At 44.0% G+C, this 13,348-nt stretch overlaps 1 protein-coding gene across 7 annotated transcripts in view; it reads right to left on the minus strand.

The window, feature by feature from the left end:
* Window positions 1-13,348, minus strand: part of DEF6 (DEF6 guanine nucleotide exchange factor) — an 849,237-nt gene that overhangs the window by 432,474 nt on the left and 403,415 nt on the right. For all 7 annotated transcript variants that reach the window (XM_085651111.1, XM_085651116.1, XM_085651114.1 and 4 more), the window contains 2 exons: window positions 12,523-12,663; window positions 11,209-11,394 (listed from right to left, as the gene is read on the minus strand). In XM_085651111.1, coding sequence (XP_085507237.1) covers window positions 11,209-11,394; window positions 12,523-12,663 — 327 coding nt within the window. The remainder of the gene's footprint in view (window positions 1-11,208; window positions 11,395-12,522; window positions 12,664-13,348) is intronic.

Below are 13,348 nucleotides of genomic sequence, written 5' to 3' on the forward strand. Positions count from 1 at the left end.
AGTTGCAGTATTCATAGTCCGCCGTTGCGGTTTTGAAGTTGATAAAGGAATTTGTCCAGAAAAACCCACCAATTGAACTTCCAGTCGTAGGCATCAGAGTGACATATCTCTCTACAAAAGATCATAATTTATGTAACTTACAAAAAGGACAGTCACTCTCGGTGTGACCGGTGCGGTCTAGTGTTCCAAGGCACATGCCCGATGGCTCTAGGTAGCAAGTTGCAAGCTGGATCAGCAATCAGGCTTATCGAATACAGGTGTTGGCAAGTTGTATGTGAGTAGTGAAAGTTGGGTACTGAGGCTCACACAGTTTAGAACCTGCATTATCCTACAAAGAGGTGCAGTTCATGTCCGAGATGCTTAATGACACATTTCGCTATTCAACTTCGTCAAGATGAGATGATGGGGATGCAGTAGGACTGTTCTTGTCTGAAGTTTGTAGTTTCAGCAATTTCTTGATGTATGCGTTGGCGTCATCCAGGGATGCAAAGATGCAAGGTTTACCACCATGGACAAAGTGAATTGTGGATCTGGAAGGTGGTTCGGCTCAGGAAGAACAGTGTGCCACAACAAGGGTTCACGGAAGAATGCCAGCTCCCATACAACTTCAGGCCAGGTGGCACAACAACCCTGTAAGGTGAGTTAATAGGCAAGAAATGTGCCTTGTCAACCTAGCACTCACTCACTTTGCTGATTGCCCTGAGTGGACGCTTTGCTGACTTTGGAGGGCGGCGCTGACGAGCCTCATCACACGGGACTGCGAGGGCCAGGGTGCACGCTGCTAATCTCCTCAGCACACCTGGTCCCTCTTCCCGGTTTCGCCTCGCCCGACTACATCGCACCTCGCGGCCCCCGCTACGCGGGAGCCGCTCGTAGGCTCCACCAATTCCCTGCCATAAATACTGGGTCCTGATTGGGATTGCTGCGTTTGCTGATTGCCCTGAGTGGACGCTTTGCTGACTTTGGAGGGCGGCGCTGACGAGCCTCATCACACGGGACTGCGAGGGCCAGGGTGCACGCTGCTAATCTCCTCAGCACACCTGGTCCCTCTTCCCGGTCCCGCCTTCTTTAGGACACTACATCTATTACTGGCCCACCCACATTTACGCGCCAGCGGAACGCGCGCGGAACGTAGCCCGGGGCGAAGACCGGGCAAAGAGCGGGCCTTCTGAGGCCCTACGAGACCGGACTGGACCCGTCCCCCTGGGCAAACTGATTCAAAAGAACCCAGCGTATAGTAAGTTGCTACCACACTCCATTGCTACGACATTTACTTGTCAAGTTTACAACATGTCTACGAATGTGCTGAGTCCGATAATAATGGTGGCTGATAGAGTGGGGACTTTATTGAATGGCACCCTGGATAATTATTTTACTAGAACATCATCCGGAGGCTTAACAGAACTTTCACTCGCAGAGCGCCGAGCGGAGCGTCGACGCTCTATAGAAAATAAGAATAGGGCACTGTCTGAGCCTAACCCCGCAGCCATTCCTAATAATGAGCTAGTCCCAGACCTTGCTAATGATACTTTATTCACAGATGGTGTACCTCTTTTGCTGAGAGACTGTGAAGTGCCCAGCACTAGTTCTACTGGAATAGACATTTCAAACTCACCACATGATCCTTTTTGCATTCCCAGTACATCAGGAGTTCTGATTGCTGTGACACCCACTCCTCCTAAGACAGCACGACAAAGGTCTAAGAAACCTGTACAAACTACAAAGTATGGTCCACCACCTACCAAGAAAAGACGCAATAGGATGGAACCTTCCAAGCAGAAGTTGAGCTCTACTGACTTTGGGAAGAAGGTCATCCCCCTTAGTACTAACGTTATAACTGCTGCAGTTCTCACGGACGGGACTGGAATGGATAATGTTCCTATATCAGTGTTAACTTCTGCATATACAGAGGGGGAACATAGTACTAAACATAGCTTGGAGGATAATGGGTCTAACACAATACATACCAGTAATCTTTTGGATAGTATTGAGATGATTATGCGATCTTATACTCTAGCAATAGTGGAAAGATTGAAAAATATGGAGAACCGATTAGGGAAAATAGAAGCAGACCTGGGTAGGAAGAGAAGTCCTACTCGACAAAAAGCTAATTTAGAGCTTAAACAGGTCTCAGTTCCTTTCCCAGCGGTTAAATCCGCTAATAACTCTCGACCATCATCTACCGAAATTGGGGCAGTTTTAAATATAATCTCAAATAACTCCATATTAGACGCCCCGTCCTCTAGTAGTCACCCTTCGAGTGGGACAGTTTTTGCCCCTAAACCCGCTCATAGTATCACTACTAATCAGACAAATGCTCCTGTAAGCATCGCAACAGTTAAAACTTACTGTTATCCAATAATCTCTGATAATAAATCTACCAGAGATCTGGGTAATTGCCCGAATGGATCAACGAGACATGAGGTGGGAGGCCTTAGGCAGATCCGGGGGGGGGGGGAACAGCTCAGGAGACCACTACCGGATCTTCCGCCAGAGGCCGTACCATATGTTGTGATTCTCACAGGGGTACCTGAGCTCCCAGTGAATAAGAGGGTTTTTCCCAACTAAAGAACAAAATAACACACTGGCTGACATTACACAGGCCAATTGCCAGTCACATAGATGGCGAAATAATCCATGTACGCCGTCTTCAGTGGTTGGGTGGAAGACCTAAAGACATTGGGGGGGGGCGTGGTTGTGGTCAATTTTAGAGATCACAATGCAGTACGCTACATCCTGAATTGGCCTCAGGTAAATTTTGACAGTAGCATTATTCCACACCCTCTGACCTACTTCTACCCAAGATCTGTAGTATTTCCTTCCCAACCTGCCCATGGCTACTCTTTTCCTACTACCAATTTCCCCATTATGATGAACAATAGGAATTCAGCCCATGTGCATCATGGAGCTTCAATTGCAGAAACACCTGGGTGGAATATAGTACCTACTAGGCCAAGTATCACCGTACATAGGAGCACGGACTATCCAGTGCCATTCACTCCACTGGAGGTGTCCAACAGGTTTGACATCTTTAGTGGTCTGGATGCCTGTGATTGAAGTCTACAGTCACGAGGGGAGGAGATAGTGGGTGCACATTTTTTAAATGCAGGTGGTTTGGTTGAGGCTTTGGTAGGGAATGTACCCATTGTTCCAAATATATCTGATGGAGTTCCTGATTCGACTAGTGTCATTATAAATATAATGTGCCAAATAATTCTGACCACTGTACACAAAGACAACCAAGGTAGCCGTGTAAGTGATACAACAATCCATGGTCTAACCAATTATGAAGCTGTCACAGGTTATTATATACCTAGTAACTGTTCAGGGAAGGCCAATGAAACTGGATGTCTGGTGGAGGTCAGTGGATCAGAGACAGAGGGAGTGTCGGCTAATGGCAGCATAGGAGATACTACAAATGTTCACAATCCTTTAAGCAGTAATGTGGAGAGCCAGTTTTTGGTCTCGTGGAATGTGGCAGGTCTCAAAAACAAGATGGCCTCCAGGGATTGGGCTACCTTTATTGATAATTATATGATTGTCAGTATGCAAGAAACATGGGCATTAGAACCCCAACATAGATCAGGGTATCTTCACTTTGCAATAGCTGCAACCAAAACAAATAAAGGGAGCCTAAGGGGGGACTGACCACTTGGGTAAAACAGGATGATGGATTTACAACTACACAATTAGAAATTAATTCAAGGGATATTCTGGGGGTTAAGTTAAAATCTCCCCCATTTGGTGAACTCATCATTTTTAATGTGTATGCCAGGGGAAAGCCGGGAGGGAAATCATCAGAAGTCGTGGTGGCACTGGGACACTATGTTAGTATTTTGAGGGGAGGTGCTAACATATTAATTTGCGGAGATTTCAACTGCTCCTATGAGCCTCTGGACCATATGGATCTAGAGCTCACGGAGGCAGAGGATATCTGTTGGCAAATCCTCCCCCCTTAGTATACCCCCTATTAAACGGTGGACCCAGGCAGCCCTACAACTTAAGACCTTCAGTTTAGAACACGGGTTGAGAGCAGCGAACGGTAGGACACGAGGGGATGAGCAGGGTAATCCAACTTTTAATAACGGACTGAGCACCAGCAGAATTGACTATATTCTGGTCAATCTTGAATTCTGGTCATCAATACGTGATATGACTGTAATTCATCGTATCGAAAGTGACCACAATCCTCTCAGTCTTGAGCTACAGCTTCACAAAGGGCTGGGGTTAATACCAGATATAATAGACTACATCGTCATGGCAAATGATACTCGGCGGGTTAGATGGGCCGAGTGTCTGGGTAAACCCGAAACCATTAGCGAAATGAATGACACGGTAAAAGAAGCAATCATTGAAATGCAGGGGCAGCTGGATTACGAGGATTACTGCAGCAGGGTAGTCCATATTCACTCGACCCTTTTTTTTTAAACTAAGTAAATATTTTAGTATTCTGAGGAAGAGGAACTCTGGTAAGGGGAAAAGAAAACAGGAGTCATGGTATGATAAAAACTGCAGGACTGCATACAAATCTTTAGCTGATGCAGTGCGATCCACTGACAGGGAGGCTATACGGGCGGCAAGGAATCACTACAAATGGACACAAAACGCCGCGAAAAAAGCGTGGGACACTAAATACTGGGAGGAGTTATTGGTAGCCAGTAAGTCCAGAGACTCGACGGACTTCTGGCATCTTGTGAGGTGGGGCACGGGGAACCAAAAACCAATCCCGGTTAATCATGTCCCGCCTGAACACTGGGTTAAGCACTTTAAGTCCCAGTTTGCTAACACAAATAATGTTCCACCACCTGCCCTAGCCTCTTTCAGCCGTCCTTTATCAGCAAACACGCTAGTGTTCACCAAGAAAGATGTTGAATGTGCCCTTAACTTAATTCCCAAGGGCAGGGCCCCGGGCTTAGATAAAATTCCCGCAGATTTGTTCCTGCATAGCAAATCAGTCTGGGTCCCTTACATTGAATTACTGGCGAACACTATAGCCAAAGGCACTACGGTGCCGGATATATGGCGGGGAGCAGAAATCATACCAATTTTTAAGAAGGGTGACCGAGCTGACCCGGGAAACTACAGGCCAATTAGCCTAATAGCCTGTATTCAGAAGGTTGTGGCCAGAATGGTACTTCTTCGGGTCCAGAATTGGATCGAGGACTCGGGAGTCATGTCCACTCTACAGGCTGGCTTCCGACCCCTGACTAGCACGGTAGATCAAGTTTTTAAATTTTCCACAATATATTGGAAATGGGTGGTTCTGGGGGGTGGCACACTTTATGCAGCCTTTGTTGATTTAAAGGCTGCATTTGACCTAGTCCCAAGAGATAGGCTGTGGAGAGCGCTCCACGAGCAGGGTATCCCACCAGAACTGCTTGCGGTTTTGATAAAACTACATGAAAATAACTACGCGCAGGTCAGATGGGGTAACCAGAGCCAGGTGACCGTCAGCTTTCCAACGGAAAGGGGCGTGCGGCAAGGGTGTGTGCTGGCACCCACATTATTCACACTATATATAAATAGAGTTATAGATTATAGGGACTCTACCACTGATGCACCCAAACAGAACGGCATCCCCGTCCCCCTGCTAATGTTTGCCGATGACACCCTCCTATTATCAAAGACTCAGGAAGGGCTTCAGAAGGCAATAGACTGCTTTGAAAAATTTTGCAATGACTATGGCCTCTCTGTTAATGTCTCTAAAACCAAATTTATGACGATGCATAGGCATAGGAACATTAGGGGCAGAGTCTTTATGAATGGGGAACCGTTAGAGCAGACTGATCGCTTCAGTTACCTGGGTATCACATTGGGCTCTAGGTTACAGTGGAAGCCGCATGTGGCCCATTTAATCTCTAAGCACGCACAACTATCTGGTGCCCTTCTAAGAGATTTTAAGTTGTCAGCCACTAAACCTGTAGCCCCAGTATTAAGAATTTATGACTCAAGTGTAAGATCTTCCATGTTATATGGAGCGGAATTGTGGGGGTCGTCTGATATAGCAGGTCTACAAAAAGCACACAACAAATTTCTCCGCTGTATAACAGGGCTCCCACATTCTACACCACTCGTACCTCTGCGCATGGATTTGGGATGTCAGAGTCTAGAAAATATTTGTAGATTTAGACCAGTTGCTTACTGGAGAAGACTGTGGGTAACCCCAGAATTGAATCACTATGCGTTAGCACTCCTGGAAACGCGTGATATGGATTCTGGGGGTAAAATTCTATGGTTTAGAAAGGTTAAAACTCTCCTTAAGTCTCTAGGTTTGGGGGATCTTTGGGATAATCCTCAGGGGACATTATTTCCTACCAAACAGTTAAGAGGCCTACTGGTCATTCATATCCCAGGAGGAGTTTCAGTCACACACTGCTCCATCGTATACTAAGGCTTTTTTGGAGCTGAAACATACTCCTGGGTATGAGATGTACTGGGATCTGATTACAATGCCTCATGATAGGAAATTATTCCATCAGTTTAGGGTAGGTACTCTCCCACTGAATATGGTCACCTGTAAATGGGCATCTAGTAAAAGTGACCAAATGTGCCCTTTCTGCATAACATACCCGGAAACCATAGCCCATGTTTTGTTTATTTGCCCAGAATATAAGGCCCCCCGTCATAAATGGATAAGAGCAGTTTGCATTCAAAAGGGTATTATGACGGGGATTACGGCACTGAGAATATTTCAAACCGACTGCTCTGAAACAATAGGGATAGCTTTAGCAAAATTTCTGAAATGGATGTGGACAATAAGAGTTGGGAAACTGAAAGCTCTCCAGTCGCCCTAAAGTAAACCCAGTACAATTGTGGAACTTTTTTATAGTTTTAGTGTGTTTTTATGGAAGATAGTTATTTATTTTCCTATTTGGTCGAGTAGGAATACCATTTATGTAGTGAACTTAAATCCTGTTGTTTTTAGTTTCAGAGTCATGCTTTTTGTGTATAACTCAAATGTGTAGCTCTAACGGATATACCTGATGATGAACTGTCCTTTTTTTTTTTTTTTATTTGATGATGAAATGTGTTTTTAAATTTGTCTTTTATGACAACAAGTCGAAATAAAGACTGACTGACTCACTCACACTACTCAGTCTCGGGAGGGACGGGCCAGGGTCCTGTGCTGCTGGATCTGCCTCCTACATTTCTTTACACCTCCGTGTGCTCTTCCTGGTCCCAGGCTCCCAGCATACACTGGAAAATATTCCTTGTGCAATCCCCACGCTGCTCTCATGCTATGAAAGCAATGTGGGGATTGACCTGAGTGGGCTGAAGAGATGCTCTGCTCAGGACAGGGAGTCTGTGCAGTTTCTCCAGCCAGGCTGTACAATACAGCTGGGTTGGAGAAACCTAAGTGCGCATGTGTGTTTTGCCAGCCTGAAACGGCCGGCCAAACACACCTATGTGCTTAGAAGAGCACATAGCACTCCTCCTCCCCCCTCCCATGCCCTAACCGCGCCCCTACCTGCACACGCTGGCTCAGAGCCGTCAAATGAAAAATCAAACAATGATAGAACATAGTTTTATTTCTCACCTGCTGGCTCTGAGTCAGTGGGGCGCCACTGCGGAGGAGCCATCTCTTGGAAGTCTCACCTCTTTAAAGAACACTACATCACAATGCCACTGAACGGCGCTCCGCAGCCGATTGGCTAGGTTCACATTACACAAGCACCACATACAAACAGACATACATACATTATTGTCCCTGGGGTGTTAACGTAAAGGCTCCCGTTGAGAAGATCTCCGGGATGAGACATCTCCAAAAAGGTTTCATGCAGTTAGCATCCAATTTAATTTGGCAAACACCATTTGTGGCATCAACCAATGAACGTAAAATTGCTTCCTGTACATTCCGTCTCAGTATAGAAATCATTGTATTATTTCTATAACAGGGTGCGTGTTTTTTATTACCCGAGCAGCTAACACGTCCAGCTGCATTTTAATGTGAAAGACTGAAAATCCTGCATTTAAAAGCTAACCTACCAAGTTTTGGATAACATTTGAGCCTGAAATACGCTTTGCAATCTTCTCTTTCCGGATATGAAGCGCTGCTATAAAAAAACGTCCCCCCCCCACCCACTCCATTAGGCGGTCTTGTTGCATGCTGCATAACACAGCATTTTGGGCCCATTTCACAAAGATTTTCCTGGATCCTACTCTTAGAGTACTCCTGGCTTACCTCTGAATTACCCGGAGTAAGCCAATAGTATTAGACGCTTGCTCCCAGAATTCAAGAGTAGGAGTACTATAACACAGCTACTCATAAAAAAAATCTTTGGGAACCAGCCCTATTAGCGTTTACCTTTCGAAGACATTTTATTATCATTTCCATCCAGAAAAACATTACAACAGGAAAAAACAATTAGCCTATCCCATAAATTCTTTGGATAGTCACATCTTTTGCAGGTCTGGGGATCATAAAAGATGTGTCATTGCAAAATAGATGGACAATCGCCAGCTACCTTTAGCCACTTGATGCAAATGTGTAAGTAGACTGTGCCACATAGATCAGCCAAACTACCCTCATTGTACTCAGCGATGTCAATGTAGAACACACATTAGGCATGGTTCTTGACCATACAAATAGAAGACCGATAATACAAACCGGTAAGTTCTTTACTTGAGGTTGTTGAAAGTTTCCTCCTTGAAGGGGGGAGGTTTAAAAATGTCACAACTTACCTGCTTGATGTTTACGAGACTGATTCTGAGCTGCTATTGGTTGGCTCATCTGATGCCCTAATGTTTTCATGAATTGTTAGGAAAACACTGTTCCTGTCTTTGTCGTAGGGCTGCCAGTACTACTAGTGCTAAACCTAGGTCTTACATGCTGAATTAACAATAAGCGTGGCTATCACAATTTGAGAATTATGTTATGGAGTTTCGGTTGTGGAATTCAGGAGTGTAGCTACCACTGGTGCAGTAGGTGCAGTGGCACCGGGGCCCAGAGCTCTGAGGGATACATTGAGCAAGCCCTAATAATTGATGTCTTATTACCTCAACAGCAGTCAAAGAGGGCATTTTCCTTGCTTGCTTGCACCAGGACCTATAGCATCCTTGCAACGCTACTGATGGGATTGCCATTGTGCAAACTGATGTATCTAAACCCAATCGTCCAGAGTGTTGTTTAGTCGATTTATGGCTGAAGATAGCACTTTTGGGAGAGATTACTGTCAGGCTTACATTTCCACACTGTAAGTGACTACACAGGGAACGTTGCCCCAAAAAGAACCATCTAGAACTCCTAGTTTTGATGAAATCAGGACTGCACCCTTTGCTCTAGAATCATTCTGTAAGCACCTGAATATGCAGACATGAAACAAGGGAGCATTACGCCTTCCTAGAAGGAGGCTTTGAATATCCCCATAATGAAAATAGAGGTTTGCTCCTCTGTATTCATAGCTTATTTCGGGACTTTACAAAATGTACTTATAAAAGGAAAACTGAACATCATTGCAAGGTTTGAAGTATTAAGTGGTTAAATGTGACAAAATACAAGGTAACAGCTGACATTAAATGTTGGAAAAAATTCTTGACCTATCTACGCCCTCCTTAACTGTACCACAAAATCCATTCGAAGTTTTGTCCCCTTCACTTGCAACACAGTTTTAATCACATACTACATTTATTCAACAAACAGAAGCCACATATGATGCAGATTTGGCATTTTGTTTCAAGATGAAAATCCTCACTTGCAATCTAACTTGAAATGTTGGGCATCTTGGCAATGCTTTTATTGTACATATTTATTGGGATAAATTGAGCATCACTACAAAATGTCATCGGTTTTGCTTTTTTCCTGGAAGAAATGTTTTAGCTTGTATGCAATATTTAAGATTTTACTTGATAACTATGAGAACATATTATATCATTTTAGGTTCCCCCAAAAATGTATTTAAGTGGGAGGGTGGGGGTTTTGTCAAATGAAAGTTTAAAGACCACAGTCTTATAATTGGGCTAAATTCCAGTGAATATTTGAGCCCTATTTAGGTAAAGTGTTTGTCACATTATGCGAATGCTTTCACTCTGTTCATGGTTAGGGACCATGCTAATTGACTAGGCTGTCTCCCCTCTCCCTCATGAGGGCGCAGAAGCTTGTACCAAGAGGTAGACAACCATTTCTTCTTCTGCTCCATCAATGTGTCCTTATGAAAACAGTGACTGCTTCCAGTACTTTGCAATGAGGGGACCGGAATAATAGGGAATGGGACACAATAATTTGGCCAATGCGTTTGCCACTGGGCATACGTATGAAGAGTCTTTTGCTCTTTATTTTTGCTTTATTGAAATACTCACTGGGGAGTTTTATACTATAACCTTTCTGAACACATTTGAAGTATTTTTATCCTTTTTAACAAAATGCTTCAAATTATGGTGCAATGCAATGCTGTTAACTTAGATGGCTATTTTAACACTAAATCAATGATGATGTTGAAAGTCCCACAGCATAAGAATGGCCCGTAAACTACTAGTGGGGTAATATCCTATCAATCGGCGACTAAAAAGCATTATCCCATTCATTCCTATGTTGCGCAAGAGTGAAAGAATGGCAGACAGAAGCCACTGACTGAGGATAGCACTGAGCGGTGGATCATCAGTGACCCATTCATCTCATTGATTGCAAAAACCAACACTCTATTGTGAATACTCTTTGGAGCAATTCCTATAAGAGCAGTTACTGTAAGAACCCCCAGATTCCTTCAAACGCGCTTTACTGTTACTGTACTATATACTTAAGTATTAAAGAGTTTTTTTCTTACCAAAATATTATCTCAGGCTGGACCATTACTGATGTCAACACTGGCAAATATTACAAGCGGTACCCGCCTTCACTTCCAATGAAGCTGGGCCAGGGTACTCTAATGCAATTACCAGGTCACTAGCGAGTGCTGTCTAACCATGGCACGGACAGTACTCCGCATATAAAGAAGTAAAGAGAACGAGCAGCACCACCTTTTAAATAGCACAGTGCTGGCTACATTCATCTGGATAGGGGGAGAGCCTAGCACCATATTATGCCATGGACCTGTGAAGTTCTGTTTTGAACATCTGAGCCTCTTGAAACCCTGTCTCCAGAACGAAGTTTGAAAAACTGAATATGAGCTGTGTGGAGATTCACGCCCGGAGAGCTTTGCCTGTGCTGTGAGTACTAACGGGACTGGCCCTTGGTTTAATCAGGAGCCAGCACTAAAAACACAGAAAGCCTACCTCATCGGGCACCATCACCAAAGGGTACTTGTCTTCTGACAGGAAGTTGAAGAGACACCACAGGCGGAAGGCATCTTGCTGGGACAGGAGTCGGTGGCCATTGTGATCCGTCTTGTAGTTCTTCTTGGCAGATAAGGTCCAGCAGAGTTCGTCAAAGTTTTCCTTCACAAATGTGCCTTCAATCACCTGTAGCAGGAAGCACTGGGAGAGTCAGTGGGCTACTCACATCCAGGTGTGAGTAATAGAGCTGTGAGTAGCGTCCTCATATGAAGGAGAAGGCAACAGGGAGACAACACGAGACTCACATCCAGGAGGACACAGTACACAGTGGACAGGGCACTCAGCCACAAAGAGAAGCATCAGAGAAGTGACCAACATACAGCCAATATACATATAATCTACACACCCACCTCTGGAAACACCGCAACAGCCACACAAGCAAAGAGTGTGTGAAAAAGACCACAGAAATGAAGGCTGAAAGCAAGTCTTAGCGAAAACATACTTGTTATAACTTAGCACCAATACAAGGATTTCAGAACAAAAGAAAAACTCATACACAACCTAAAAGATACCTAGAATCATTCTGTTAGTATCTGGTCCTTTGTAAAAGACCCAATGAGCTCATACAAGTGCCAAGAGAGATAAAGGCAGAGTACGCAACTGACACAGATCGAAAGAGAGAAGCAGGAAAGATACTGAGAAAGACATTATCAGAGCTAAGCACCACAGCAAGTTCTGGGGTAGAATAGCCCATAAAAATTGACAATATAAAAAATAAATAATTTTTCAAATATTATTAGATCAATGTAAAGTTCTGGAAACATGATTGAGGTAAAGAGAAAAATGATTCAAAAAAGTTAATTGCAAGTCATTTAAAAACAGATGGCGTATCCACAGTTTCTCCCCAGGCCTCCTTAAGTCTATAAGAGTAATACAATTCTATCTTGATAACAGCAGGAGAACCAGGGGAGCACCCCAAGTGCTCTATCATGTACAAAACTGTAAAGAAAAATGAAGAAATGAATAACAGTGAGAGATAGAAGAGGGGTCTCTTTAACTCTCTTATGCCTTTAAGCATTGTCTTTACTTACCATGGTACCCAAGTATCATGAAAACCTTAAAAATAGGTCCATTATGAATGATTTTGGTGATAGCATTGACTTTTTTCTAATAGTTTTTTAAATAAAAAAATTATGCTTTTACCTTCAGTGTTGTTGCCATATGCTGCTCAACTTTCTTGCTAGCGAGGGTTTGAGCTATGCCTGCTAGGGCCTTACTATTGGGTTGGTGTAGGGGGCCTGCAAGGGAGCTTACCTTATCAAGGATGTACTTGTTCAGATATGGCATGTAACCTTGGCTGGACACTGGCCCATCGTCATCATCCTGGAAGTGCTCCTCCAATGCCACAGGGTCATGTGGTATACACAGCACCGTGTACAAGTTGTGGGACAAAACCTGCCAGAGAGAGGATGGTCAAGGTGCCATAGCATCAGAGAAGTGTTAACAAACGCAACATGACGACAGAGTGTGATCAAGTGCTATTACCATCAGGCAGGTGTTCACTATTACACATCACAAAGAGCATTGGGGAGGTAAGTGGCCAAACAACACAAAACCCAGGGCACAGAGACAAGGATAAATGTAGAAACCACACAAAACCCAAATCAGATGATGAGCTATGATCAAAGCATGTACCTCAAAGCGAAGAGAACATCAAGGAATTTAATCAAAACAGCAACACAAATCTGAGATAACAGTGGTCGGTACGAACAAACATCATAACAGGCAAACCACCTTAAAAGTATTTTAAAAAGCACCATGAAAGTGAACTCCCTGTAACCATCAGGATCACCCCAAAGCTGCTCCAATTTAGGACAGAGCTGAAGACTCGCCTCTTCAAAGAACACTACATCAAATGCATAAACTGTCTGCAACCTCCCCTATTGCTCGTTGACATTATGTTTGTCTTTGACCATGTACAGAGCACTGCTCCCTTTTGGCTAAGTTCACGCTATAGAAATATCATATGCATACATACATACTAATAAAATCCCATAACAAAGCGGCAACATCACCAAAGGAAACAATGTGATCAAACAATACAACATCATTAGCACACCCTGACAGCAGTAGAATACAT

The sequence above is a fragment of the Triturus cristatus genome, chromosome 1_1 (assembly GCF_964204655.1).
Source record: "Triturus cristatus chromosome 1_1, aTriCri1.1, whole genome shotgun sequence".
In the NCBI taxonomy this organism is placed as follows: domain Eukaryota; kingdom Metazoa; phylum Chordata; class Amphibia; order Caudata; family Salamandridae; genus Triturus; species Triturus cristatus.